This window comes from Cygnus olor, chromosome Z (genome assembly GCF_009769625.2).
Source record: "Cygnus olor isolate bCygOlo1 chromosome Z, bCygOlo1.pri.v2, whole genome shotgun sequence".
NCBI lineage: Eukaryota > Metazoa > Chordata > Aves > Anseriformes > Anatidae > Cygnus > Cygnus olor.
Genome location: NC_049198.1, coordinates 41,455,051 through 41,479,740, shown reverse-complemented (window position 1 = coordinate 41,479,740; position 24,690 = coordinate 41,455,051). Strand labels below are relative to the sequence as shown.

Genomic DNA, 24,690 nt, shown 5'->3' with positions numbered 1-24,690 from the left:
TTATAAAGAAACTGTTAGCTTTCCATAGTGCGTTTATCTCCCTTCTCAGTAACAGGTCTTAGAAAGCTGACCTTACCAGTTGATACTTGCTTTCCTGAAGACTTAAGAGCTTTATTATACTTACTTCTTGCACTGATAGTTGTAAACTCTTAACAGTTGTCAGTCTCAATCAAATTACTTTCTATTTGGATGGTTTCAGTCAGTTCTTCCCTATTAGAAGATAATCTAGATGGCATCTTTCCTAGTTTTCTTTATTCTGTAAGCAAGAGAATGTGAAAAATGCATAATAAAACAGGGAAGAAATTTATTGACAGGTTCCCAGGTTTTGCTGAAAGACTTCCTAACTTTTTTCCTGCATAGTGAAAATCACCATTATTTTCACCTTCCTTTCAAGTGGTGTGTGGTGCCTAATTCTACTCTTTGCTACCAGAAGAGTTGTTGATCCTCTTAACTTGTTACTCATTAGTGAGTCACCTGAGAGCACCTGATATGATAACTTTTTAAGGCCTTAAATTCATTCAGTGACTTGACAGTTTTGAAACTGAGCTGTGAATATAGTAAGTATTGTAAAAGTCTGAAATTACATCTTAGTTACACAAGTGCATGTGACATTTGATAAATCCATCTTGATTTGGTACTTAAAAAGTCCTAGTGAATGTGGCTTATTCATTTTTTTCCCCATATCTGTCCCTTCTCTAGATGGTGGTGCCTTGTTTTTTGTCAGATTGCATGCTCATTGTTATTTCAAGTCCAGATTCTACTGCTGTTAACGTCTTGAGTACTGTATGTGCTTGGTTTGAGGAACTTTATGCGCTAAGCTTTGGAAGCTGTGATTATAGGCACTTCTGCAGTGATGTTAAAGCTCTGACTTTTTACTGCCATCCCAGTAAAGTGGTTCTGTGTGGCAAGTGGTGCAGAGATGTATGCAGAAATTTGGTTGTGGCTTGTGGGAGTGGGAACAAAATAGGAAGTGTTTTTGGAGTAAGTCCTAAACCACATGAAAAACCAAGGGTGAAAAACCTTCTGATAGGGGTGTAGTAGTAATGGATATACTATTTTTATGGCTCCTTTCTTTTTTCTTTTGTCTACTCTCTTTCTTGTATAGTGTTGCTCAGCTGTCCTAGTGTAAGTTAAGTTCTTAATGCCCTTGATAGTTCTTAATGCAAAGCATAGAATCATAGAATGGCCTGGGTTGGAAGGGACCTCAAGGATCATCTAGTTCCAACCGCCCGTCATAGGCAGGGATGCCACCCACTAGATCAGGTTGCTCAGGGCCTCATCTAAGCTGGTCTTGAACACCTCCAGGGATGGGACATCCACAGCCTCTCTGGGCAACCTGTTCCAGTGCTTCACCACCTCTGAGTGAAAAATTTCCTTCTAACCTCTAATCTAAACCTCCCCTCTTTTAGTTTAAAACCACTTAAAACCTTGTCCATCATTATCTGACTGAGCAAGAAGTTCCTCTTCATCTTTTTCATAAGCCCCCTTTAAGTACTGAAAAGCTGCAATGAGGTCTCCCCGGAGCCTTCTCTTCTCCAGGCTGAACATCCGCAGCTCTCTCAGCCTTTCTTCACAGGAGAGGTGCTGCAGCCCTCTGATCATCTTTGTGGCGCTCCTCTGGACCCACTCCAACAGCCCCACGTCCTTCTTGTACTGGAGACTCCAGACCTGGACGCAGAACTCCAAGTGGGGCCTCACAAGGGCAGAGCAGAGGGGCACAATCACCTGCCTCCACCTGCTGCCCACCCCTATGCTGATGCAGCCCAGGACGCAGTTGGCCTTCTGGGCTGCAGACATACACTGCTGGCTTGTGTCGAGCTTTTCATCCATCAGAACCCCCACGTCCTTCTCTGCAGGGCATGTTAGATAATAATGGAGAGCACGTTTCCTCTAGAAGAACACCACAAGCATGGCGCATAAGAGTGCAGTACTGTGGGATGAGAGGAGCTCATCTAATAGTTTACTGCTGCCCAAAACCCCCCTTCTCTCAGCTGGTTTCTTCTGGTACTTCCTTGGGCTGCTCTGCTATCTGCTTACTTAACTCACTGATCTGTTGGTCTGCTAAGCTGGTCCTTCTCCCACCTCCTTTAGTAATGTTTTCTGCTTGGCGAGTGATTTGAGATGTTGGACAAATCCAAATGACTCTAGCAGTGCTTTGAAAGAAAGTGAGGGATATGTGCCTGTGGAAATGAAGGTGGCGAGACCTTCTCTTTTGGATAGGAGTCAGCCTCAGACTTGCTCAACATCTCATGAAATCTAAATAAATGGGAATGGTGTTAGCTGGAAAACAACTGGAAAGTAAAAACAAAGCTCTGTGCTGGCTTCAGAGACTTAAACACTCTGTGTATTGAAGGTTAGCTTAGTCATGGAAACAAAACTGTGGAACTAAAGTTCGGATGAATGTACCTCTTGTAATTTGAGTACTAGAGCAAGATGGGCTAAAGTTAGATTAAAGGAGAAATGTGGTAACGGTCCCTTTTAGCCAAGTTTGAGAAGAGTCTTGTCATAGTGAAGATGTGTGAGAGGGGCTCTTTAACATCCTGACAACAGCTTCGTTGTTGCCAGTTGGCTTGGGTTCAACAGGATTTACAGCTGCAAATGGGATGGGCAGTTGTTTACAGTGGCTCATTGAGAGCTGCGTAGCAGCTCTCTCTATTATTATAGAAAGGATTGAAATTAGGCATCTGAAATACATCCAGTCACTGCACTTTACAGTTGAACGAAGTCCAAACTTGTAGTAGATGTTTGGTAAGTGTAGCTGTTGACTTGTGCATCAAATGTAGCTTAAGTTTAAATTAACGTGACCTTTCTGTAATTTAAACTGACATCTAAGAGGCTTCAGATAAATGTAGTTTAGGTACTGAATTAAAAAAAAGTAATTTCGTTTAGAATTTTTCTAGCATTCTGCCACTTTGTCAATTCGAGCTTTTATTCTGTTAATATTTCTGTTGCTTCTTCCTCTCCCCACTCCCACTTGTAATATGGTGTTTTTTGTTTTTTTTATTGCTAAACATTTTTCATGCCAGTCTTCTGGGATTTTAACATCATCATCTCATGGGTGGCTGACCTTGCGATTAAAATGAGTAGTACAAATGTGGGGCAGAGGGAAAACTATATTTGTTAATATGTCATTTTAAAGTGACAGCCTATCCCCAAAATAGAGATTGTTCCTGTCGCTGAAATGAGCACTACAGTCCATAGCTGCTTGTCAGATTGAATTTCAAATATCTGTTGAGAATAAACCTTCCCACCCCCTCCTATTGATATGAATGTTAGTAATGATGGTGTTTATAATTTAAAATACAGTTTGAAGGCCAGATTCCACAGTTTGTCGCATGGTGGTTAATACGGCTGTAAAGAGGAGATGAATGTGGCTACTTCTCCTGGTCTATTACTCAGGAGGCCAGTAAATTTGATTGGCTGCTGCAGTTCTAGCAGAATCATTGGATTTGAGAGCAATAGAAAGATAAGATATCCAATTACCCAAATGATTTGCAGGGTTAGCCAATGTTGTCATGGAGACACGAGTTGGAACAAATTAAATTTTAAGCAATAAAATAATCTTAAAGCACGTCTGGGAACAAGAAGATTTGGCAGTGGCACTTACCTGAATTGAATCTTAGCTTGACACGCTGTTGTTTGACATTGATATACTATGGGGGCCTAAACTTTTAAATGGCATGTTGCCTTTATTTTTTTTCCCTCTTGCAGCCATTGCCAAAACAGATTGTAGTGTATTAGTTTTAAATAAAAGGGCATTAATATCTCAGTGCTCAATGTGGATTCAATAACTCATGAACAGCAAAGTTCATAGAATGCTAGCCTTAATCATTTGAGGCTTTTGAATATTTAGGTTTTGAGATTTAATTATACCTCCAGCATCCTCCCCACCCCCAAATTGTTAGCAACACATTTTTGGAAGTGCTTGAATCTTTCTGTAGCAAAGATCTATAACAGCATTTAGAGAGCTAAGCATTTTGCTTTTTTGTTTGTTTCTTTTTTTCTTGTATATGCTCTGTAAATAGGTGTGATTTCTGTTGACTTTGAAAATCTCAATCACAAAAAGAATAAAGGCTACACCATTCAAGTGCATTGCTAGAAAAACGAAAATACAGAACGGGTGCGAAATTTTAGCTCAAGACTAAATTATACACATGCAGTTTCTTACCCAAGGACTTTGTAAATGTAGTTTTCAACTGAATTCTGGCTTGCAACAGGGATTAAAAATGGTCAAGCATGTCCTATAAAGAGAGCTTTTATCCACATGTCTGTTAGACAGATGGAGATGAAAATTGGTCTGAGGTCAAGCCATTTGCAGCATTCTCACAGCCTTCGATTTTCTCCTCATCCCCACCACAGATCATCTCAAATGATTCAGTAATGACCAGAAGTGCAACATTGACCTTTACTCCCTAGTGGATTACTGTGTTACATAGTATAAATTGCAGGAAGTCCATTTCCTTTTTCCAGAATGAATTCTGTGTTGTACTTGGCTTTCTACACTTTGAAAGTGTAAGTGGAGGCGTTGTACTTCAGAATTATCTTCTAAAGCTTTTGTGAATATGATTTGACAGTATATTCTTTTCTGTGCATTAAAAGGTGGTTTGTTTGTTTATTTAAATATTGAAAGGAATAGATTAGAAGATACTTTTTTTTTTTGGTATCATCAAAACTTTGTGTTTTCTTACATTGCTTTTAGTCATGTTGCTCCTAAGCTGTCGTCTTCCAAATCTAATGACAAATGCGATTCTCAAAACTGTGTTGAAGTAACTGAAGTAAATATTTAATGAGAGTACAGAAACTTGTCCTTAAGAAATGGTGTTAGAGTGCTTTCAAGTACTGATCTAACTTTGGAATATAGGAAGTGCAATTTACAGGAAAAGTTTTTGGCATACAAGAGATACTTTTAGCTTAGCATTGTTTGGTAAAGATAGGCCTGGACAGCTTTGTGGAGTGTCAGTGCTAATAGTTCAGCAGTTGTCATAATACAGCTGATCATCACAATAATGTCGTGTAAGATTCAAGTAAGGTGATTTGCTGATTGGAGCAAAACCACAACTGTTGTTGAAAACTCTGAGACTGAAGGGCGATTAACTAATTCTCCTCAGGGGAAAGCTGCATTTTTTCACTCAGAAGTGAGAATGCTGGCTCCCTTAGGCTAGGACTTTCATTATTACTGATAACATGTACAAGGGTGTTAATTGTGCTGAGAAATCCAGGTAGAGTTTGGTACTTGTATTATACCTGCTTCTTTTGCAGTATAAATACCTGCAGTTGCTTAAGAAATCATGTTTATTTACGTATGAGATCTTACATGGTGCTTTGTAAAGTACAGGCTGTCAAAATGTAAAATGATCTGGAACAGACTATTGTACAGGAAAACAATGTATTTTTAACAATGAAGCAGGAAAAAAGTTACAACTGTACATGTAAGTGCTTTCTTAACTGCTTAGTAAAGTGACTTAAGTGAATATTATATTTAGTAACTAGTCTTGCTGCTTAGTTATGTCATTATGTTAAAAATTCATTTTATCAAGAGACAGGTTTAAGTACAATCACTTGGGTTTGGCAATGGTTAGGTCAAAACATTTAAGTCCTTAATTAGATGGAATTAAGACAAAAAATTAGATGAGTGAAGACAAAAAAAACACGTTGGCTCAACTTAATTTTACCAAATGGAGATGAATTCCTTCATGTTAATTTTTAATGATACTTCAGAAAGGAGGGTGGCACTTCAGTCAGGGGTCTGACAAGCTTGTCATTTGCAAATAAATCAAAAAGACAATTATTGCAACAACAAGAACCAGTGAAAGCTTTAGATTTGTCATTCTTTGATAGGCCCTACACTCAAGCCCTCTATTAAAAATGAATGTATTCAAGAGGCTCTGCATTAAGAACACAAACAATTAAGGGCTCTTCAGATGCTCTGCTGAGAGCTGCCATAAGAGCTAGGAGGGCTTTCATGAGAGATGCAGGCTTCTACAGTCTGCTTTACCAAGGAGCCAGAGAACATATGCAATTAGTCATGCTTGTCTCTGATCGAAGCGGTTTTCTGCAAAATTTTCTGTTTACTCATTCTTCTGACTGCCCTACGTGTTTCAAGATCACTGCTTAGATAATAGCTGTGTTACGTTGCAAGGACACTGGAAATATTTTTATGTTGCAAGGCCAATAAGTATTCTTAAGGCTATCAAATATGAGCCCAAAATCTGGAAAATAAAGCTTGTTTTAATGCTCATCAATTACAGGTGTTTAGTCTTGATTAACCAAACTGTCCTAGACTCCTTCAAAAAAGTTTTTGCTTTTGGAAATCAATATATATCTATATACATACATACAATATGCACGTGCACCTATTCAAAGAGATTCTGTCTGGAAAGGTGAAAGTTCATTGCATTTTGAACAGCTAGATTTGTATTTAAATTCATGAGATTTCCTTTTTCTCAATGCTGAAAACAATCTCTTGCAATTCCTGATGTAGAAGATTAAGTGAATTGTGCATTAATGCTTAGGTTCAGGAACTCACTGGAGAACAAAGATTTTTATTTTTTTTGACAAGTTTATGATTAAGAATACTTATTACTAATTGTTGGAAGACAACGAACAGGACATGTTTGAGATCTGCTACTGGATAAATAATTTTAAGTACCTTTTTATGTTGTGTATGGGAAAGAGTACTAGTAGGTAAACTGCCTTTTAAAAGTGCAGACTTTGGTTATGAGTTGTGGAATAGTGTTTTTAATTTCCTTCCAATATAAATGCCTGTTACTTAGCACTTGTAACAGTAGCAAGAAATCTCAGAACAAATGCTTGTTTACGATTTGTACATTTAAGCTTATTCACAACTGTGTATGAATATTAGGATGCTGTTTACATGTATAATTAGAAAAGATCTGATTGACTTGTATTGGGACCGGTAACTAGCACATCACGTTCTCTTGTGTTACAGTGTGCCATTCTCTATTTACACTGCCACCGTGAAAGTCAGATACCTGGGACTTCTGTGGGAAAACTCCACAATGTGGATGCTTGCATGCTTTGTAGACTCTGCTCAAAATAGACTTTTTCACAGCTATAATAAGGATAATTCTTGCAGGATTGCAGAATAGGGGGACTCCTGTGTAGGTAATGCACACTGAAACAGCTTTTCAGGAGAAAGCAAATTAGTGCATCCTGTTTTACTTTATTCTCCCACCCTGCACCTGCTTATCACCTGCTATGATTCATCCTGGTTTTTATCATGAGAACAAAAGTAATCCTGTTGGTCTAGGGCAGTTAATTTGTCGGAAGCTAAACATCTCATCCCAGTCAGTCAGGCTACTATGTAACAGCCTTCTCATAGCTGATATATGTGGTATCTGCCTCCAGAAAGTAAATCATGTGGAAAAATGCCCTTTAGTACTCAAATTCTCCCAATGTGTGTGTGCTTTTTTCCTTAAGTTAACAGATACTTCAAGTACCAACATATCTGGCAAAAGTTTAGTCATGCAGACTTCCTTGTATTATCTTTGCTGGTAGCTTATGTACCAGGTCATCCACAGAATGATGGATAGTTTGTGGTCTTTGTCTAGACAAAACAGAAAAGGACAAAAACTGTTTAGTGTTTGATACTGTGTGAGAAGGTAGATGTTTCTGTTGAGAAAAGAGGTGTATACGTGTTGTTGCAGAGAGAGAAAGGTTTGCTGCAAAGCAGCAGTTGCATCATTGCCCCTGCCTGTAGGAACTAACCTCTTTGCCCTAGGAAGAAACCACCCCCAAAGTGTTTAGAATACCCTTTTCTCCGCAAAACTTAAGTGTGGACATGCCCCACTGACTTTGGTCAGGTAGGACCTCAGTTTACATCAGTGTTTTACAAGACTCAGTGCTGTCAAGTATTTTCTCTGTTTCTCCCAGAGGTGGGGAAAGAGGTGTTAAAGCTTGTCGGCCATATTTAGACCCCAAGTCATGTGTCTCCTGAGACACAGAAACAGTGTGGGGCTTTTGTTTCCAAATTACTGCTTGACTGATGTGTAAACATCAGCACATCTCAGTGTCTTCCTAAGAAATCTTGGATGATGGAAGGCTTGGGGAAAGGCTCAGCAAATGTGTTAGCAGTGTTTATCTGTATTCTCTGAGAGAGTTTATTTTTGTTCAGCTTTTGGTATGTCGTTTCATGGAAAGCCCAATAATTCTCTGGAGTGGACACCCCTGCCATGTCCTAAAACAAAACTAGAAGAAGAAATATGCATATGGCTTAGTGATAGTGACTGGTAAAAGTGATTCAGAGCATCTTGCATATAGGCTGCGTACACATCTGGACATTAGTTTTTTGTTTTGCGCAACTGTTCTCTAGTGACTGCATGAGATGTTTTCAAGGAAAATTGTGGGAATTGTGCAAGCACCTGTTTGTGGGAGTTGAGACTTCAAAAGCACAAAGCTCCTTTAAGACTTGAGGGATAGTTATAATAGGAGATCTGAATGATTGGCATATGTGTAGGTCTGAAAAGCATCACAAGTAAGGCTGAGTAATGGCAGAGGAAGGGTCCTATGTTCCACCATCCTTTGTCCAGGTCTATGTGGATGAACCAAAAGTGAGAGATTAAAAGAACAAAACAAACAAACAAACAAAACCCATGAATATATACAAAGCTGATGGAAAGTGGGCCTTAAACAATTCGTGCTGCTGCGTTCTGTGCTGCTGTTAGTGAAGGATTGTCCCTCTGCTGCTTTGTTCTCTTGCTACTCATAGTTGTACTAATTCATTGTTACTGACTACCGCATTTTTTGATCAGATTCTTTTTATTCCTATCTGTGTTACTTCAATTCACTCTTATTATGGATGTTTTAGAAGTCTTTAGTTTTTCTCTCAGTTCTGTTTCACTTCTGTTTTGGTATTTCATTTATACTCCTGTTGGTTTCTTTCTGTAAGCAAAACTGCCTTGTAATTGGCAGATAAAATTGATCATGAAAGAAATATTTTCCTCTGTGCCTGTCACCCTCATGTTATTCTGCTTGATAATTTGAGTAATAATAAATCTACCTTTTAAAAGGCTTTATCTTGGACTTAATGGATTTCAAAAATGCTTTACTTGTTAATGAGCTATGTACAACGACCAGATTTGTTCCTAAATGTGTATACAGATTAGGTGCTTTAGACATGGCAGATGTCCTAGAGTAGCTGACTAAATCTTTGTCCTCATTTGGGCTTAAATATTAACTATTTATATTTGCAGTAGTATGAAGACATGAATTTCTTTATTTTCTCCAGTGTGAACTTAATATGATCCTGCACAATAGTTGATATATGGGAACAAGCAGAAAACACATTTTTAATCATAATACTTTTTCTCTATAGACAGAAATCGCCAAGAGATTGAACACAATTTGTGCACAAGTCATCCCATTTTTGTCTCAGGAAGTAAGTAAAACTGTTCAGCTGTTAAAGTGCAATTATGTTTCTTTTCTGTTTGCAGATTAGCTAGTTTTAAGATGTTAATTTTATCACAATGCACAAGTGTAAGGAACATCTGTTATAGTTGAAGTGTACAAACCCCCTGCTAATTTGGTCTAACAAGTCTGAGTTCAAACTAGTGACAGTGGCTTAGCTTTATTCATTCCCAAAGGAGAAGGGGAGTCTGTAGAAATATTGTCAATGCAACAAAATGCCTTCATTTCTAATCACGATGATTATTTATTTGATGTCATATAAGTGACATAAGTGAAATAAGTATGCTCATCTTGTCTACATGATTTGTATCAAATTTTAGTGTAAAAAGTGAGTAGTTAGCTCAGATGCAAAATGTTGTTAAGGTTACAGACCTGCATTTGGCCTGAATGACTGATCGTAGTATACTGTAGGCAGCTACTGTTAAATTTTGAAGCCTGTTATTTTAAATGTGCCTCTTCAAGCTACAGTTTACAAAGAGTGTTTGTAATTCTTGTTGGGTTCAGTGAAGCATTTATTCTTCTTGTTTAAAACTTTTGTAGGTTTTGCTGTGTGGACACAGTATATAAATGTTGAAACTCACACTACTGTGAAGTTGACGTTATCGTCCTGCCAGCTCAATTATAAACTGATTATCCATATATCAGAAAATTAATTTTGAAGTGGCATGGGTGGGAGGGGAGGAGAAGAGGTGGGCTTGACAGCCTTTAGGGTTCTCAATTACCTTTGATGACAGGATGAGAAATGGGGCACTGTTACCTTTTTGCCTTCATAAGGTGTGTCTTGAAATAGTCAACCTGGGCTTCTGCAGAGAAACCAGTTACTCAGGTGTTTATGATCCTGATTTGATTTGTTGCAGTCAATATCCTAACAAATTCCTCTCCAACCCCCTTCTTCTTTTAATAGCATCAGCAGCAAGTGGCACAAGCTGTAGAACGTGCCAAACAAGTGACCATGGCTGAACTGAATGCCATCATCGGGGTACGTGGCCTTCCAGGTCTACCTCCTACAGTGTGTATAACTTGCTTTCATATCTTTTTGCTTTGCTGTTTTTAAAATAAGCTTAATGTTTTGATAGCTAACACTGTTTTGATGCCCAATGTTGTTCAAGTGTGTTTGATTTGCTTTGCACAGATTTTAGCAGGGATAAAGTTAATAGTTTGCTTTGTCAGAATATCACTTTGTGCAGCAATGCTGTGCGTAACAAAACTTTTCCTCCAAGAAATACAGTGATTAGGACGGTTGCTTGTTTATTTGTAGGTATTATATGTGGTAGTTACCTTTACCTCATGCTTTCTGTGACACTTGAGTCCTTAGAGCTTGTTCAAGTATTCATTCTTCTTTCTTTCTCTTGTGAATCTTTCATGAATTTTAAATTAGCGAGCTACTGAAAAGAAACTTTACTTGCTTTTGAAGTAGTATTAATTGTCTGACACAGTGCTCTAATAGCCTTTCACCAAGTTTGTTCTTCTAAATATGCTGAAATAAGTTAATACTACTTGCTTGTGACTGGTTGTCAATCACAAGTCATTTGTTTTGTATTAATGAACTTTCTGAACCATGCATTCCTTCCACTGCATGAGTTCATTTCCCCCGCCACTAAGTCTAGAATATTTCTCATGTTTTCTGCCCTTCCAGACTAAGTGAAAGAAGTAGCCGAAACAAGAAGCTGTCCTTTCTGATTTTATTCATATGTGAGCGCCTTGAGCAGATTCAAATTACTCATTTATCAATTTATGTTAATTGCTTGTGAGAAGATGCCCTGCTGGTCTTTATAGTTCCCTCAGACACTTTGTAATGATAATTAGACATGCTGCTGTACGGATTAACAGTGCCATAGTCCAATGACGTCTGCAGACAATGGAACCAGTTAATCCATCTGTGCTTAAAATTACATCCCAACTGGAGATGGAAAAAAAAAAGAGTGAGGGAGGATTAAAAGAATGAGCCTCAGCTTGAAAACTCTCCTTTCATCAGTTTCTCAATTGCAGATCTGCAGTCATTTTGCCTGTGGTAAGCTATTGGCAGTCAATTAGGTGAAATAAACTGGGAGGGTGACCTTCATTTCCTCTTAATAGCTTTTCCTCCCTGAAATGGGGAGCTTCAGTGGATTTTCAGCTTAAATTTTATTCAAGCTGCTTTATTACACTTGACAGATTAGCTTTGCATAAACATACCCCCCCTTTCAAATCTGAGCTGTTTTTTTTCCTTTCATATCAAATTTTGACTGTTGCTTAGTTGATTTGCTTAAAATCACACTTAAAAAACCCACACAATTACATCTGTATTTGTCACAATCTCCTCTCTGCTTTGCTTGTGCAATGAATTACTTTATTTCAAAGATCAAATCAGATATTCATACAGCACATGTACATTTGAGATATTTGATTAGCAAAGATTAGAGAACTGTACTTTCTTACATTTATTTGGAAATGAGTTCTTAAGATGAAAATGGAAATCTCTTTATAATGAACTACTTTTAAAGAATATTTTATGCAGTATATGGAAATATGTGTTAAAATATATTTAAAAACAATCTTGCTGAATTTAAAATAGCAAGATTTGGTTTGGCTAGGTAGCACTATCTCAAGCACATCTTTTACTTCTTTTTAAGTCTTCACAAAATAGTCTTTTAAAAGCAATAGGGATCTACAAATACCGCATGCAATTAACACTTTCTGTGGGGAACACTTCTTGGAAGTAGGAGTAGAACCCTCAGCTTTTTCACTTTCAAATAGCCGAAGAATGACCCAGAGTAAATACTTTCCTGCATCTTCTGAAAGACTTCTAAGCAATGCCGTATGAATCCAAAACTAAGAGTGTGGAAAGAAACATATTAGGCACAAAATTTCTTTGACCATGTCAATGCATGAATATGCATTATACTAAAATTAGATGTATGTCTCAGTGATCTTTTACAGTCTTATGTGGTCGATAATTATCTTGTGCTGCACAGTAAGTTTCATGCTCTTGACATATGCTTGATTTTGTTTGAAAGGGACGGTGCACATCCTGGAAAATCTGAATAGCATAAAATTGGGTTGACAATTCAGTGGACCTTTGCCCCCCCCCTCACTGAGCATGCAGTGTGTCAAGCCCTCTCCCCAGAGAGGAGGAGACATCAGAAGCCTGTCTGTTCCAAAGAGCAGCAGCTGCACTGGAAGTAAGCATGGCCCAGTTTGATAGCAGCTGTCAGTATTGTTCAGGGATTCAACTTAGTGTAAAGAACAATGGAAGGGCCATGCTGTTTAAGTGCAGTGTCTTTCAAGATAAGAAAAGAAATAGTAATTTAACGGTTTAGACATCTATTATGAGCATGAAAGATCATGAAATTTCTTCCAGAATGCAAATAGGATGGAGCAGCCTGTAACAGTAGAAGATCGAGTACTCGCTGGCATGTATCATACTACTGAGGATGTTTGTGTACAGTAAATTTTGAGCGTAGAAGGAATGTTTAACTCTCCTAGCTGATGTCCACTTAAATAGTTTCTCCTGACTAAATAAAGTCTTCATTTTTGTTGGTCTTTGACTTTTTTTTTTCCCCTCTTCCCTTTCTGTCTTTAAGAGCCATTGTTTCCTGGCACTAGATGATTCAAAAGTTTCCCAATTGTCTTCCTGAGTTAGAGCAAAACACAATTCTTTTTGCTGCTGGGCCACATGTAAATTCTTGAAGGAAACAAAACTTTTAATTAGTGGGAACATTTTATTTTGAATTTTACTTTATTTTTATTTTTTCATTTTGAGCCATCATTATTTTATACTTCTTTTTCCTGTTGAAAAAGTAGAAACCTGTTTGTTAGAGGAGAGACTGAGTGTATTGTCTTACATCCTCATGGAACTTACAAGATATTTTCTGGAGAATTTACCTAGAAACTCAAGACAGATTTTGGAGTTAGTGTATATTAAGCATGTCCAGAGGAAAAAACCCAAACCAGTCAAACAAAAATTGACACATTAAAAAAAAAGGCAAGAAATATAGTTGGTCTCAGTGAGCTTATGCGTGCTAGTCCTCTGCACTGATTAAAACTTCTGTGGATGATATTAGGCTCTTAATAGTCATACCTCTGGCCATATACTTTTCCTGCATGTTCTTGAAGGCTTTACTTTCCAGCCATTGGGTAGAAATGTAGCTAAACAAACTGCATGACTTCCTTTTTTTTCCTTAAAATTGCATTATTTAATAATTTGTTGTATTAAAGTTGAAAGAACTAGAAGATTTACTAGGTAGTTGAATAATCATACAAAAAACTTTGACTTAAGACTGTACCCGTTAACTCCATCACACTGTTGTGGCTGTAGGCAGTGTCCACATTTGGGGTTAAGGGAGAATCCAAATCATGGTATGAAATAATTAATTAGATAATCATGGTTTAGCTTGAAGGGATTTTTATTTTCCAGATATGATCAGCCTGGAGAAGTTCCTGCTGAGAATGATAAGGCACAGTTACAATTGACCAATCTATTTAGATGTAATCAATGAATGATACCAGTTTGTTTACTTTAGAATTAATAAAGTAGGCAGATTTAAAAGTAGAATATGCAAATAACTGAAATAAGAAGTATAAGCAGAAAGCTGGAATATTTTTTAGCATTAAATTTTAGATGCGTTGTTTCAGTGTACCACCATGTTATTTTGACATTTCAGAAAGGTTGCTAATGCTTCTGTAAAACATATATCTTTTCGATTGACAGTACTCCTGAGAAAGATTGAGTTGTAGGCCTCCATGAGGCCTCTCCACTGTTGCATGAGGTGATTGGCTAAAGGATTAGCAAGATGTGGGATTATTTTTTCTCTCCTGGCTGTGGTTGCCAGCTATCTCTGGGATTGTAGTGTGTGAAGCTTAAGAGGATGAGGTTAACCTCTTGAGGGTTTATTCTTACGAGTGTGTAGTTAATCCTTAGAAAGCCTATAAATAACCAGGCTGTATGTTTCATTAAAAAATAGAAATACAGACTAGAGCAGAAATGAATGCAGAACTTAGTGCAATGGAAGAGCTAAGCAGCTGTAGCATTACTTCAGATCCTCCTTGGCCGTGATCTGCATTATGCCCCAAGGGGAGGGGAAACTGCCTAGTTCTTACGAATTAAATAAAATGAGATCTTGTGAGCACAAGACATGGTGTCCTCACTTTTAACATAAACCAGGTAGTCCTAAGTCTGAATTACTTAATTCCATCTGTAGTAGTTCAATTGCCTGGAAACTTCCTGGATTATTCTTTGTATTTTTCTTTCTTTACAATACATAGAAACCTTAATTACATGGTATTCTGTCATGTTTAGGTGCTGTTAGAATATGAAAGCTTAAGACTTGTAAAATAAGTTTAAAATAGGTAGCAAGTGGAGATGTTGTTTGTCAGCATGACAACTGGTATTCTGAAAATGCCAGTCCTCAAACAACAGTCAGATTTTTTTTTCAAGCATCACTAAGTTTTGAGGAAAAATAAGAACGTGTTATTAATGTGTACTGTTGGTTTGTCCTGCTGGAAACAGAAAACATGGGAGAAGGTTTGTGAAATGTGAGTTAATATCACAGTGAAAAACACATTTATTTAATGCTAGACTCCCCCCCCAAACTGATGGTGGAATGGCGAACATTGATTTATCAATATGGAGGAGGATGGTATCTTAACCAGACGATTTTCTGAAGATGAAAATACTTTGTCATTTGAAGAGCGGAAAACTGCACATATTACTTATGTGTAATTCACTCGTAGGTCATATCTGTTATCTTGCAAAGTTTCCTGTGTGGGTGGGTAGAAAAAGCAGCACCTTAAATCTTAATCCCAAAAGAATCTGCGAGATGTTTAGGTGGCTCTCTTATCTAGATCTAATGTCTAAGCTTCCAGTCAAAGACGAGACCACGTGTATGGTTACAAATTCAACGGTGAGTTGATGCTACTCGTATAATGAGTAAATGTTGGGGATGTGGGTTGTACGTGTTGATGTAGAGTTGTATGTTGGCCTACTTTGCAGCAGCAGGGAGGTACAGCAGGGACTGGTAAGATTTAGAAGGACTTTAGTAGGTGGGAATAATTAATTAATAAATAATTAATAATAAATAATTAATAAAGAAGATTGGAAAAGTCAACGGAGCATGAAGTTGCAGGAGGAGTCAGGTAGATAGAAGCAGAGGAGATAGATATGTGAGAAGAACATGTTTCTTTTTGTGAATTGGTATCCAAACAATTCTGTTAAACAGTGTTTCGGAAAGAATAGTTTTAGTGGAATGGAAAGACTAAAATCAGGTCAAAATGTTGGAGGAGTACAGTTCAAAGCAAGGAAAACATGCAGAAAATGTGCTCAGTGAGCTTTAATAAAGAGAATATGGAAGGGCTGCCAAAAAGATGAAATGGGGGTTATGGATGAGTGTGCTTTTGAAGCTCGTTGAAGCAGAGGAGTGTTAATATGTGTAAAAGTCATTGGCACAGAAGGGTAGATTACCTGATCCCAGAGGAAAGGATTGCTTCCTTTAGACAGTAATTAAAAGCATTTCTCAATTAAAACATATGTAGGCAGAATTGCTTTCATGTTCACAGATGGATAGTATTCACAGATGCTATTTTTTTCGATGAGTTCATAATAAAGCTAAAGGAGACAAACTGAAGAGATAAGCATACCTTCTACTGTCTTTGAATTTCCACTTGAAGTAAGATAGGGGAGTTAAGAGTAGGTGAACAGCCAACAGGCTGAGATAAAACTGTGATGTGATCTTCAGTGCTTCTCTGGAAAGAATTCCGATGTGTTGGAGGAAGAAGGAGTTGGATGGAATGAATGGAATCAGTTGGCCCAAACAACTGAGAAACTCCGCTGGGTGAGTTTGCACATGAAGTGAAATCAAATACAGAGAAATTGAGTAAGAAAGAAGCAAAGCATGGCCATGCGACGTAAGTAGAACAGGGAAGGGTGTTGGGGTGGGGGAGCTATGTTGAATGATGTAGGGCTGTAAGATGGACTCATTTAGTGTAGGAGAAGCAAAGAGTGAGTGAAGCATACAGATCTGAATGGATCTAAAAGTCTTGTTTTGAGAAGCAAATGCTGATATACTGAGATGAATTAAATGTCACCATGCTGGTGAGAGAAAGGAGGGTGATCTCTTGGTGCGGACTGTACCAGCAAAGTGAAACTGTGACTGGCAAAGATGGAGACAGCATGAGCAGGAAGGCGCAGGTGCTGAGGGTCTGGAGGAAGGCACAGGTAGACACAAATACTCTTGAGTATTAAACAGTGGAAATGTACAAGAAAACAGCAGCCCACTGTGTTTTTCTTGGAAGAATGATACAGAGAGTAGAGGCAGGGGCCTGTGTTGAAGGACTGGAGGAGAAGGGAGAGAAGCTTGCTTTTGTTCTTGCACAAAGACTAGCGTGGGTGTTTAGAATAACTTTAGGAAATACTAAAGACAGGGCAAAGACACAGCTTGTACAGCAGTTTACGGTACCTCATCACAATGCTGAAGAGTTTGTATCAACTACTGCAGGATCCCTGGTATCTGGTAATTCCATGTATTACTAATTTTTCAGAATATTGCTGAGCTATCAGGGCTGCTGTCTTATATAATACTTAATTTTGAGTATGTCCATTTCTGTATTTAAAGGTGCGAGTTAACTGTAGCTCTTTAAATCAAATACTTGCAAGCAGTAACATCAAGACAGCAAAAGCAAGGATTAGCAAAAGTGGATTGCTCAAATGCATGTTCTGAAGTGATTGATAATTGTGAAGAGACATTATTGGAGGTTATATAGGGAATTTCCAATAAGGTGGTCCATGGATTGGCAAAGTAAGTTTAAAAAAAAAAAAAAAAATTGTTGTTTGTCTTGTGACTGACAAATTTTGCATTCTTTATCTCAGAAATGTAGTTAGTAACAACTGGGGGAAAGAGGTTGATAAACATCATTTGAAGTCATATATTGAACTTAATGTCTGGATTTTAATTTACCAAAAGATTTTTTTCTACTCTATCATTACTATCTTTGTTTTCACCAAGATTTAAATTTCTGGAGAATAAAAGATCCAGGAAGGAAAAGAAATACTTTTTAAGGTAATCATACATCAGTTATAAAAACAAAAACAAACAAAAACACACAAACAAACAAACAAAAAAGAAAGAGTAATGTTTCTTAAGTCACTTTCAAATTGGTGCAAGCTTGAACTGGTTGTTTTTGGCTTCTGTGGCAGCAGGAGCATGCTTTTGAAGTGTGGTTAAATGGTAGCGACGTGCTAACAGTAGCAAGAAAAAAAAAAGCAAATATGTAGATTGGGGTTAGAAGGTGATTAATAGTGGGAACTTACAGCTGCCACAGAAAAAAGTGTGTTGGCAGTTTTTGCAAACCAGAAGCAATGTGTGCTGGCAGCTTCATTCTACAGACTTAAGCTTGCCTCTGAGTCTTTAGAACAAGCAAGGTTTAGGTACCTGTCTAAAGCTTTTAAAAAAAAAAAAAAAAAGGCAAAAAGAGAGAAGAAAGCTTACTTCTCTAAGAAACTTATGCTGACAGTGATGAGAAGAATACACTTGGTTTCAGAAAAACGGTCTTTGTCTTTCCTGGATCAAGCAATGGAGAATTTAAGGTGTTCTTCTGTGGTTTTTAGATTGTGGTTTTCAATTTGTTACTTTCCTTTAGAGTCTGAGATATTCTTTGAAGACATGTTTTCCTGCACAAGGATCTTTTTTTTTCCTGCCTCTACCCCTCCTCCCCATTCTACCCTGTGGCATCTGTCCTTTATAAAAGCTTCTCTGGTTCCTCCATTGTTCCCATGTCTTTTTCTTCCAGTGCTGACTTCAGCTTTGCTGTTTGTCACTTAATTCTTCAGAATTTAACCCAAGGAGAAAAAAGTCATTATTAAAACAAGAATCTTTAGAACTGTCTCTTCTGTGACTTTTTTTCCCCCCATAAACTGTTTGACAGGATGTTGTTAAGCCAGGCCTGTCATAATTTTTTTTCAAAGCATAGAGATCAGTGGAAAAGCTATATATTGTTTATATGTGCACAGAAAGGAACTTTAAAAATGGGTCTAATACATAAAATACATCATTGCATACATGAGTATATGATATTTAAAATGTATGTATGTGTATACATACAAGATTATGGTAGTTTCTTTGTTTAGTGGGCTTCTTGCTATGTTGCTGGCATAGCTGCTAATACAAGCACTAGCCATGCTTTGATGGTCTACACTTGGTACAAATTATGAAGCTTTAGGTTGGTTTACAACACGTGTCAAAATGATGCCAAAAAGCCCTTGTGTGGATGCAGCTACACCAGTGGAGTGCTAGTTCACTTTAGGGAGAAGATGCTGCTGAACTGGAAGAATCCCATCTGCTGGCAGGATTCTGTGTCCTCGCTGTGGGACTTCGCGGATGTGGAACAAGCCTCAGAGGCTCCACGGCATATCTAGGCTGCTCGTGCAGGTTTGCTCTTGTGAAAGTGCCAGTCGTGCTGGCAGGGCTGTATAATTATTCCCTCTATGTCAATGGGATATTAAAAATCAGGCCATTTAATGATTATTACTAAACTTTTATTAAATAGTTATTTGCTGATCATTTTAGCAGAAAAACAGCTGACATGCTCATTCACTGGGCGCGGTGACAAATCCATTTGGGTGTGGTCACACACATCTGTCATTGCTGTTTACAAGAACAATCTTTTTGAAGAGCCCGAAGTGTAATACCTCTTCAGCTTTCTAGTTCTGGTGCCCGGGCTTGTCCTCCAGAATGCCAGAAGGAAGGGCAGAGAAACCTAGCTGTTAAGTGAGGCAGAAAAGCACAGCAAAGATTAGAGTTGCTGCTCAACATAGAGCTGAGGAAAAGGTAAAGTACTTCTTTCTTCACTGCAATCTGTGTGTCTGTGATCTGTAATTATGATATGGGAACTAATTAATGGTTAACAAGCTACCCTTTGAAATTACGTTTATATTTTCTATTTGCATTATATTGGGAAGCAATATAATGCTTTTTCTCCATTCTGTAGGTGTGAAGCCAGTGACAGTATTAAAACTAAAAATGGGATCTTGTGATTCCACGGAAGTCTGTGTATACTTGTAGGTAGACTGGTACTGATTACATAATTTGATTTGATAGCAAGCCAAGATTTCCTTGTGATGAGAGATGTCAATTTCCTTATTAAAAAAATAATCTGAATTCCTCATGAAATACTGAACATATTATAAAATACATACTAAAGGATATACTTGGTATCTCTGTTACATAAGTATTTTAAAGAGCTCTGAAAAACTCTTCCAGTTATTTTAATAGAAAAATGAATTTAGAGTTCTGCTAGCTAGGTGCAGGCTTCAGTATAGCTACTTTGGCCCCTACTGAGAATTGCTGCCTCAGTTCCCTGCTGTAGGTTCTTCGGAGATGACCCATGTGCACCAGTGGTTTGTTTGTCCCAGGTTAGGAAGTGTCTTCTGTGTTGTATTTATTTTCCATGAAATGTTTTTTTCTCCTGAACTACAGTGCTAGTCAACACCATGTTTTTTTGTTTCGGAGAAGTTGTGTGGCAGCTTGACTGCACACTAGTTTTTTTTTATCACGACTGCAACTGGTTTTTATTTTTTCTTTTGATAAGCAGTAACATTTAGCCTTACAGAGCAAATGTATGGGGAGCTGTGCTTGTAAGAGTTCGTCAACTTTTCTTAATTTTGCAAGATTAAAGGATGAAGGGGAAAAAGAAACAGACTCTAGAGTTGGCCAGGTTAGGTATTTTTGGGTATTTTATTGTAAATCAATGTTGTACAAATCCATAGAAGAAACATTTTATAGGGAAGCAGGTATGCAACACTGTAACGGTGTGGTTGGGCGCATGCATGCATGAAGTGCTCTTTTTTAAATCTTCGTGAACCAGTTGAAGTCAACCTTGCTTTACCTATTTTGAATTTTCTGAAGAACAAAGAGGCAAGACTTCATTTCTGAAGGAGGATCTCACAGCAAACAGATGGAAATGAATCCTGAAAAGGAGGGAAATAACACAGGAAAGAAGGAATCAAGTGATCAAGTAGAAAAGGAGTTAAGAAAGGAAGACAGAAGTTAACTCACAAATGTATACTTTGTGTTCCTTTGCAATCTTTTCACTGAGTACTTTGAATATGCTGAGTGTTTCATATCTGAATTTTCTTTTTATTTATATAGGTAAAGGTGGCAGAAGGGCTGAGTTTATTAGTGTGCTTGGAGTCACTGTATCAGGAAAGCAGTAAAACATAACTTAAGATATCCAGGGTTGGAAGGTACCCACAAGGATCATAGAGTCCAGCTATGGACTAATAGGATCTAATAGGATCCATAGAGTCCAGCTGCTAGCTCTGCACCAGGACCACCCAAAAAACAGACCGTGTGTCTGAGAGCGTTGTCCAAAGGCTTCTTGAACTACGGCAGCATCAGTGCCGTGACCACTGCCTTGGGAAGCCTGTCCCAGTGCCCGACCACCCTCTGGGTGCAGAACCTTTCCCTAACACCCAGCCTGACCCTCCCCTGTCCCAGCTCCATGCCGTCCCCTCGGGTCCTGTCGCTGTCCCCAGAGAGCAGAGCTCAGCGCCTGCCCCTCCGCTCCCCTTGTGAGGGAGCTGCAGGCCACCATGAGGCCTCCCCTCAGCCTCCTCTGCTCTGGGCTGAGCAAACCAAGGGACCTCAGCTGCTCCTCATACGTCTTCCCCTCTAGTCCCTTTACCATCTTTGCAGCCCTCCTTTGGACATTGTCTAATACTTGTATCTTTTTGTTATATTGTGTCACCCAAAACTGCAGAGCTCAAGAAGAGGCTGTACCAGCTCAGAGAAGAGAGGGACAATCCCTTCCCTCGACTGGCTAGTAGTGCCGTGCTTGGTGCACCCCAGGGCATGGCTGGCCCTTGTGGCTGCCAGGGCACGCTGCTGGATCACGTTCAACGTGCTGTTGACCAGAACCCCAGATCCCTTTCTGCAGGACTGTTCTCCAGCCTGCCCTCCCCTAGTTTGTACAACTTTTCAGCCTTATTTTAGTTATCTTAGAGATGAAGTTCTTCTGTGAGAAAAGGACTGCTTGGGAGTGTGTTTGGGGAAGCTGTCTTTTTTGCCAGTATATTGTGTTTTCTGGTTTGTGTGAGGCAATTTGTATAACCTCTGTTTCAGAAAAATTGGTAAGATGTGCAATTGAGATTTATTAGTGTGGTTTGAGTTGTTTGAAAAAGTTGAAGCAAGAGCTGCAAATATTTTCCAACAAGTTTTCTGTTCAGAATTCTACAATTAGTTTAAGGCAAATTCCTGTAGTAGAAAATAAAGAAAAAAACTTTGGCTTTTCATCTTCTTTCTGACTTTGATATTTGCTTACTGATATTCTGTACATAGTAAAAGTTTTTTTTATTATTTTTGTGGGAGTGGAAAATATGTGTTAAGACCCAAAGATATTATCTATGCCTTTTCTGTAATAAAGCATGAAAAAGGAAAAGGTTTTTCCCCATGAGACAGTTGAGTCTTTAAATAGTCATGTCATTGTCTCACACAAATCTTGTGTGTCTGAAATACATTGTTTTGGATAGCTTTTGCCAATCTGTCCGTCTGTGGACTTAAACCTCTGTAGCAAGATAACATTTCATGTGGTATATAGATAGAAGAGGCTTGCTGAAGACACTTTCTTTGTTCTGGGGGGACATTCTCTTCCCTCACCGGAGTCACTGCGGCTTGTTTGCATAATGGGTAGTTTTCAAATAACTTGTACAAAGCTACAAAGACTCCATTCTCAGCTCACAAGCTAGAGATGCAGTAGTGGGCACTTTCAAATTTGTTTGCTGTGATGTAGTATAGCTTCCTATCTGTCAGAATTAAATCTATGCCTTTAAAAGAAGAGGAAGTAAAGAAATCAAATGAACTGAAATAAACACAGATGTTTCAAGGGAAAGATAGAAAATGAAGCAATGACAGCAGTAGCTGACTCTCATTTTTCTAAAAATCACTTATCAGAGAAAACAGTAAACTATAAGAAACACAGAATGGTTGAGGCTGAAGGAGGCTTTTGGAGGTCATCTGGTCCATCCCCAGTGCTCAAGTAGGGCCACCTAGAATGGGTTGCCCAGGACCATGTAGAGGTGGCTTTTGACCAAGGAAGAGAGACTTCACAACTTGTCTGGGCATCCTGTGACAGAGCACTGATACTTGCACAGTAAAGTGTTTCCTGTGTTCCAGTTTGTGCTCACTGCTTCTTGTCCTGGCACTGGGCACCACTGGCATTGTCTTTGCACCTTCTCTTCAGATACTTGGACACCTTGATGATACTACCCCTGAGCCTTCTCTTTTCCAGGCTGAACAGTCCAGTCTCTCTCAGCTTCTCCTTGTGGGAGATATGCTTCAGTCCCTTGTTTGTTTTTGTGGCCCTTCAATAGATTCTCTCCAGTATATCCAGGTCTCTCTTGTACTGGGCACCCCAGAATTGGACACAGTATTCCAGCTACAGCCTTACCATTGCTGAATAGAGAAGTATCGCCTCTCTTGGCCTGTTGGCGTTACTTTGCTTCATGTAGCCCAGGATACCATTAACCTTCTCTGTGTCAAGGGCACATTGCTGGCTCACGTGCAGCTTGCTGTCCACTAGGACCCCCAGGTCCTTCTCTGCCTCTGCTTTCCGGTTGGATGGCACCCAGCATGTACTTGTTCTTAGGGATGTTCCTCCCCAGGTGCAGGACTTTGCAATTCCCTTTTTTGACCTTCTTGAGGTTCCTGACAGACCATTTCTCCAGCCTGTTGAGTTCCCTCTGGATGGCAGCATGGCCTTCAGTCATTTCAGCCACTTGTCCCGGTTTCTGTGTCACCTGTAGAAGAAAACAAACTCAGAGCTTGATTTTGCAGGTTACTGCTATGGTATGGAAGAATAGGATTCAAATAGGTCAGAAGGAAATGTCTTGCAGGGACCTCTAACACACTTTGCAATTAGTCTAATAGTCATGATATCGAAGAAAAAGAAGCATTCAGAGGCAGGGAAAAGGAAACACAGCTGCTGCTGCTGAAGTTAGAAAGTTGAATAGCAAGCAATCCATGTTGGAAAGTATTGCCAATATATATCTGTATACGAGTCCATTCACATTTGTAAAGAAGAATGTGGGTATATTTTTAAGGGAGGGTTGTCTGGCATCCTTCAGAACGTGCTTACCTGTAGGTGAAGTAGTCTTTTGAAAGTAATTACAGACATTTAAATGCAAGTGTAAGTTTATGGATTAGGCTGTCAAATGAGAGTTACTGCTAGGTTTGGCTATTGCTACCGTGGGTGGTGTGTGCAGGTTTTTGTCTTTCCAAGGTGAGGTAGAAGGCTGGATCTGGCAGGAGCATTGTCTTGGGTTGTTTCCTTTTTTGGAAGGTCACAGTTGCAATGTTGGTTGTAAGAATCTTTCTAAACAGGGAGAGAAAAGGTTTCTTGGTTGGCTGTCTGTATCTGCTCAAACAGTGGCCCTGGTGTTCATTTGGCCCTAAAGATTTGATACTACTTTTCACCTCCTTCCACTTAAGCACTTGTTTGGGAAGGGAGAGAATATGGCAATGCAAGTAAACAGTAATGCTTTTTGTTGTTTTGGTAGTGGTTGCCTGGTGTTTTTTTTATTATTTTTGTTTTGATTGTGTTTTTTTCTTCTTCATATCTTTCTCCCTTCTTGAGTTTAATAAAGTCATGTTTCTTCTGTTCTACAGCAGTTGACATGAAATAGTGCCCTTTGCATTTTAGGTCTCTAAATTACTTTTGTGCTTGCCATATATTTTTTTCAGAACGAATCTATGTAGCCACTGTTAATAGTGTTACCAGAGCTAGTGCTGATCAGGTTTTCTAGAATTCTTCTTCTCTTCCTAGATGTTTGTTCAGAAGAGCACTGGAGAAGACAGCTGTTGTAGTTTGGGGCCAGATATGTAACCTTTTTCCATTGTTGGTTTGCAATTACCTGTGAATCCTGAATTCAGTGCAATTGAATAGATACTGAATAGTACATCACATATCTGTTTAAGAATAGAAGACATTTCTGTTTAAGAATAGAGGAATACTCACAACTGTTCAAAACTAGGAATTCAAAACTAGACTAAGCCATAGGTATTTGTGACATCAATAGAACTGCTTTATGGTAGAAATGGGAACTTTAGCGCTTCATGGTCAGTATTAATAGATAAAGAACCGAAAGGAGGTATGTGTTTGTGACATGGATTTCCTGTATATAAAGAAGAATTTACCAACTCTGCCTCTGGAAGCCTGTGGCAGAGACTGAAAATTCGTTCTGAATTTTGAGTCCTACTTAAAGATCTCTGTATAGCTGGAACTAGGATGTTGGAGGTG

General features: G+C 38.7%; 1 protein-coding gene across 6 annotated transcripts in view; it reads left to right on the top strand.

Moving 5' to 3' along the window:
* Positions 1-9,336: 9,336 nt before the first annotated feature.
* Positions 9,337-24,690, top strand: part of LOC121061924 (transducin-like enhancer protein 1) — a 63,753-nt gene continuing 48,399 nt past the window's right edge. For 3 of the 6 annotated variants that reach the window (XM_040541400.1, XM_040541401.1, XM_040541399.1), the window contains exons 1-2: positions 9,337-9,397; positions 10,331-10,405. In XM_040541400.1, coding sequence (XP_040397334.1) covers positions 10,379-10,405 — 27 coding nt within the window. In that variant the 5' untranslated portion in view covers positions 9,337-9,397; positions 10,331-10,378. Of the gene's footprint in view, positions 9,398-10,330; positions 10,436-24,690 lie in introns of all 6 variants that reach the window. The other 3 variants (XM_040541396.1, XM_040541397.1, XM_040541395.1) reach the window with 1 other exon arrangement.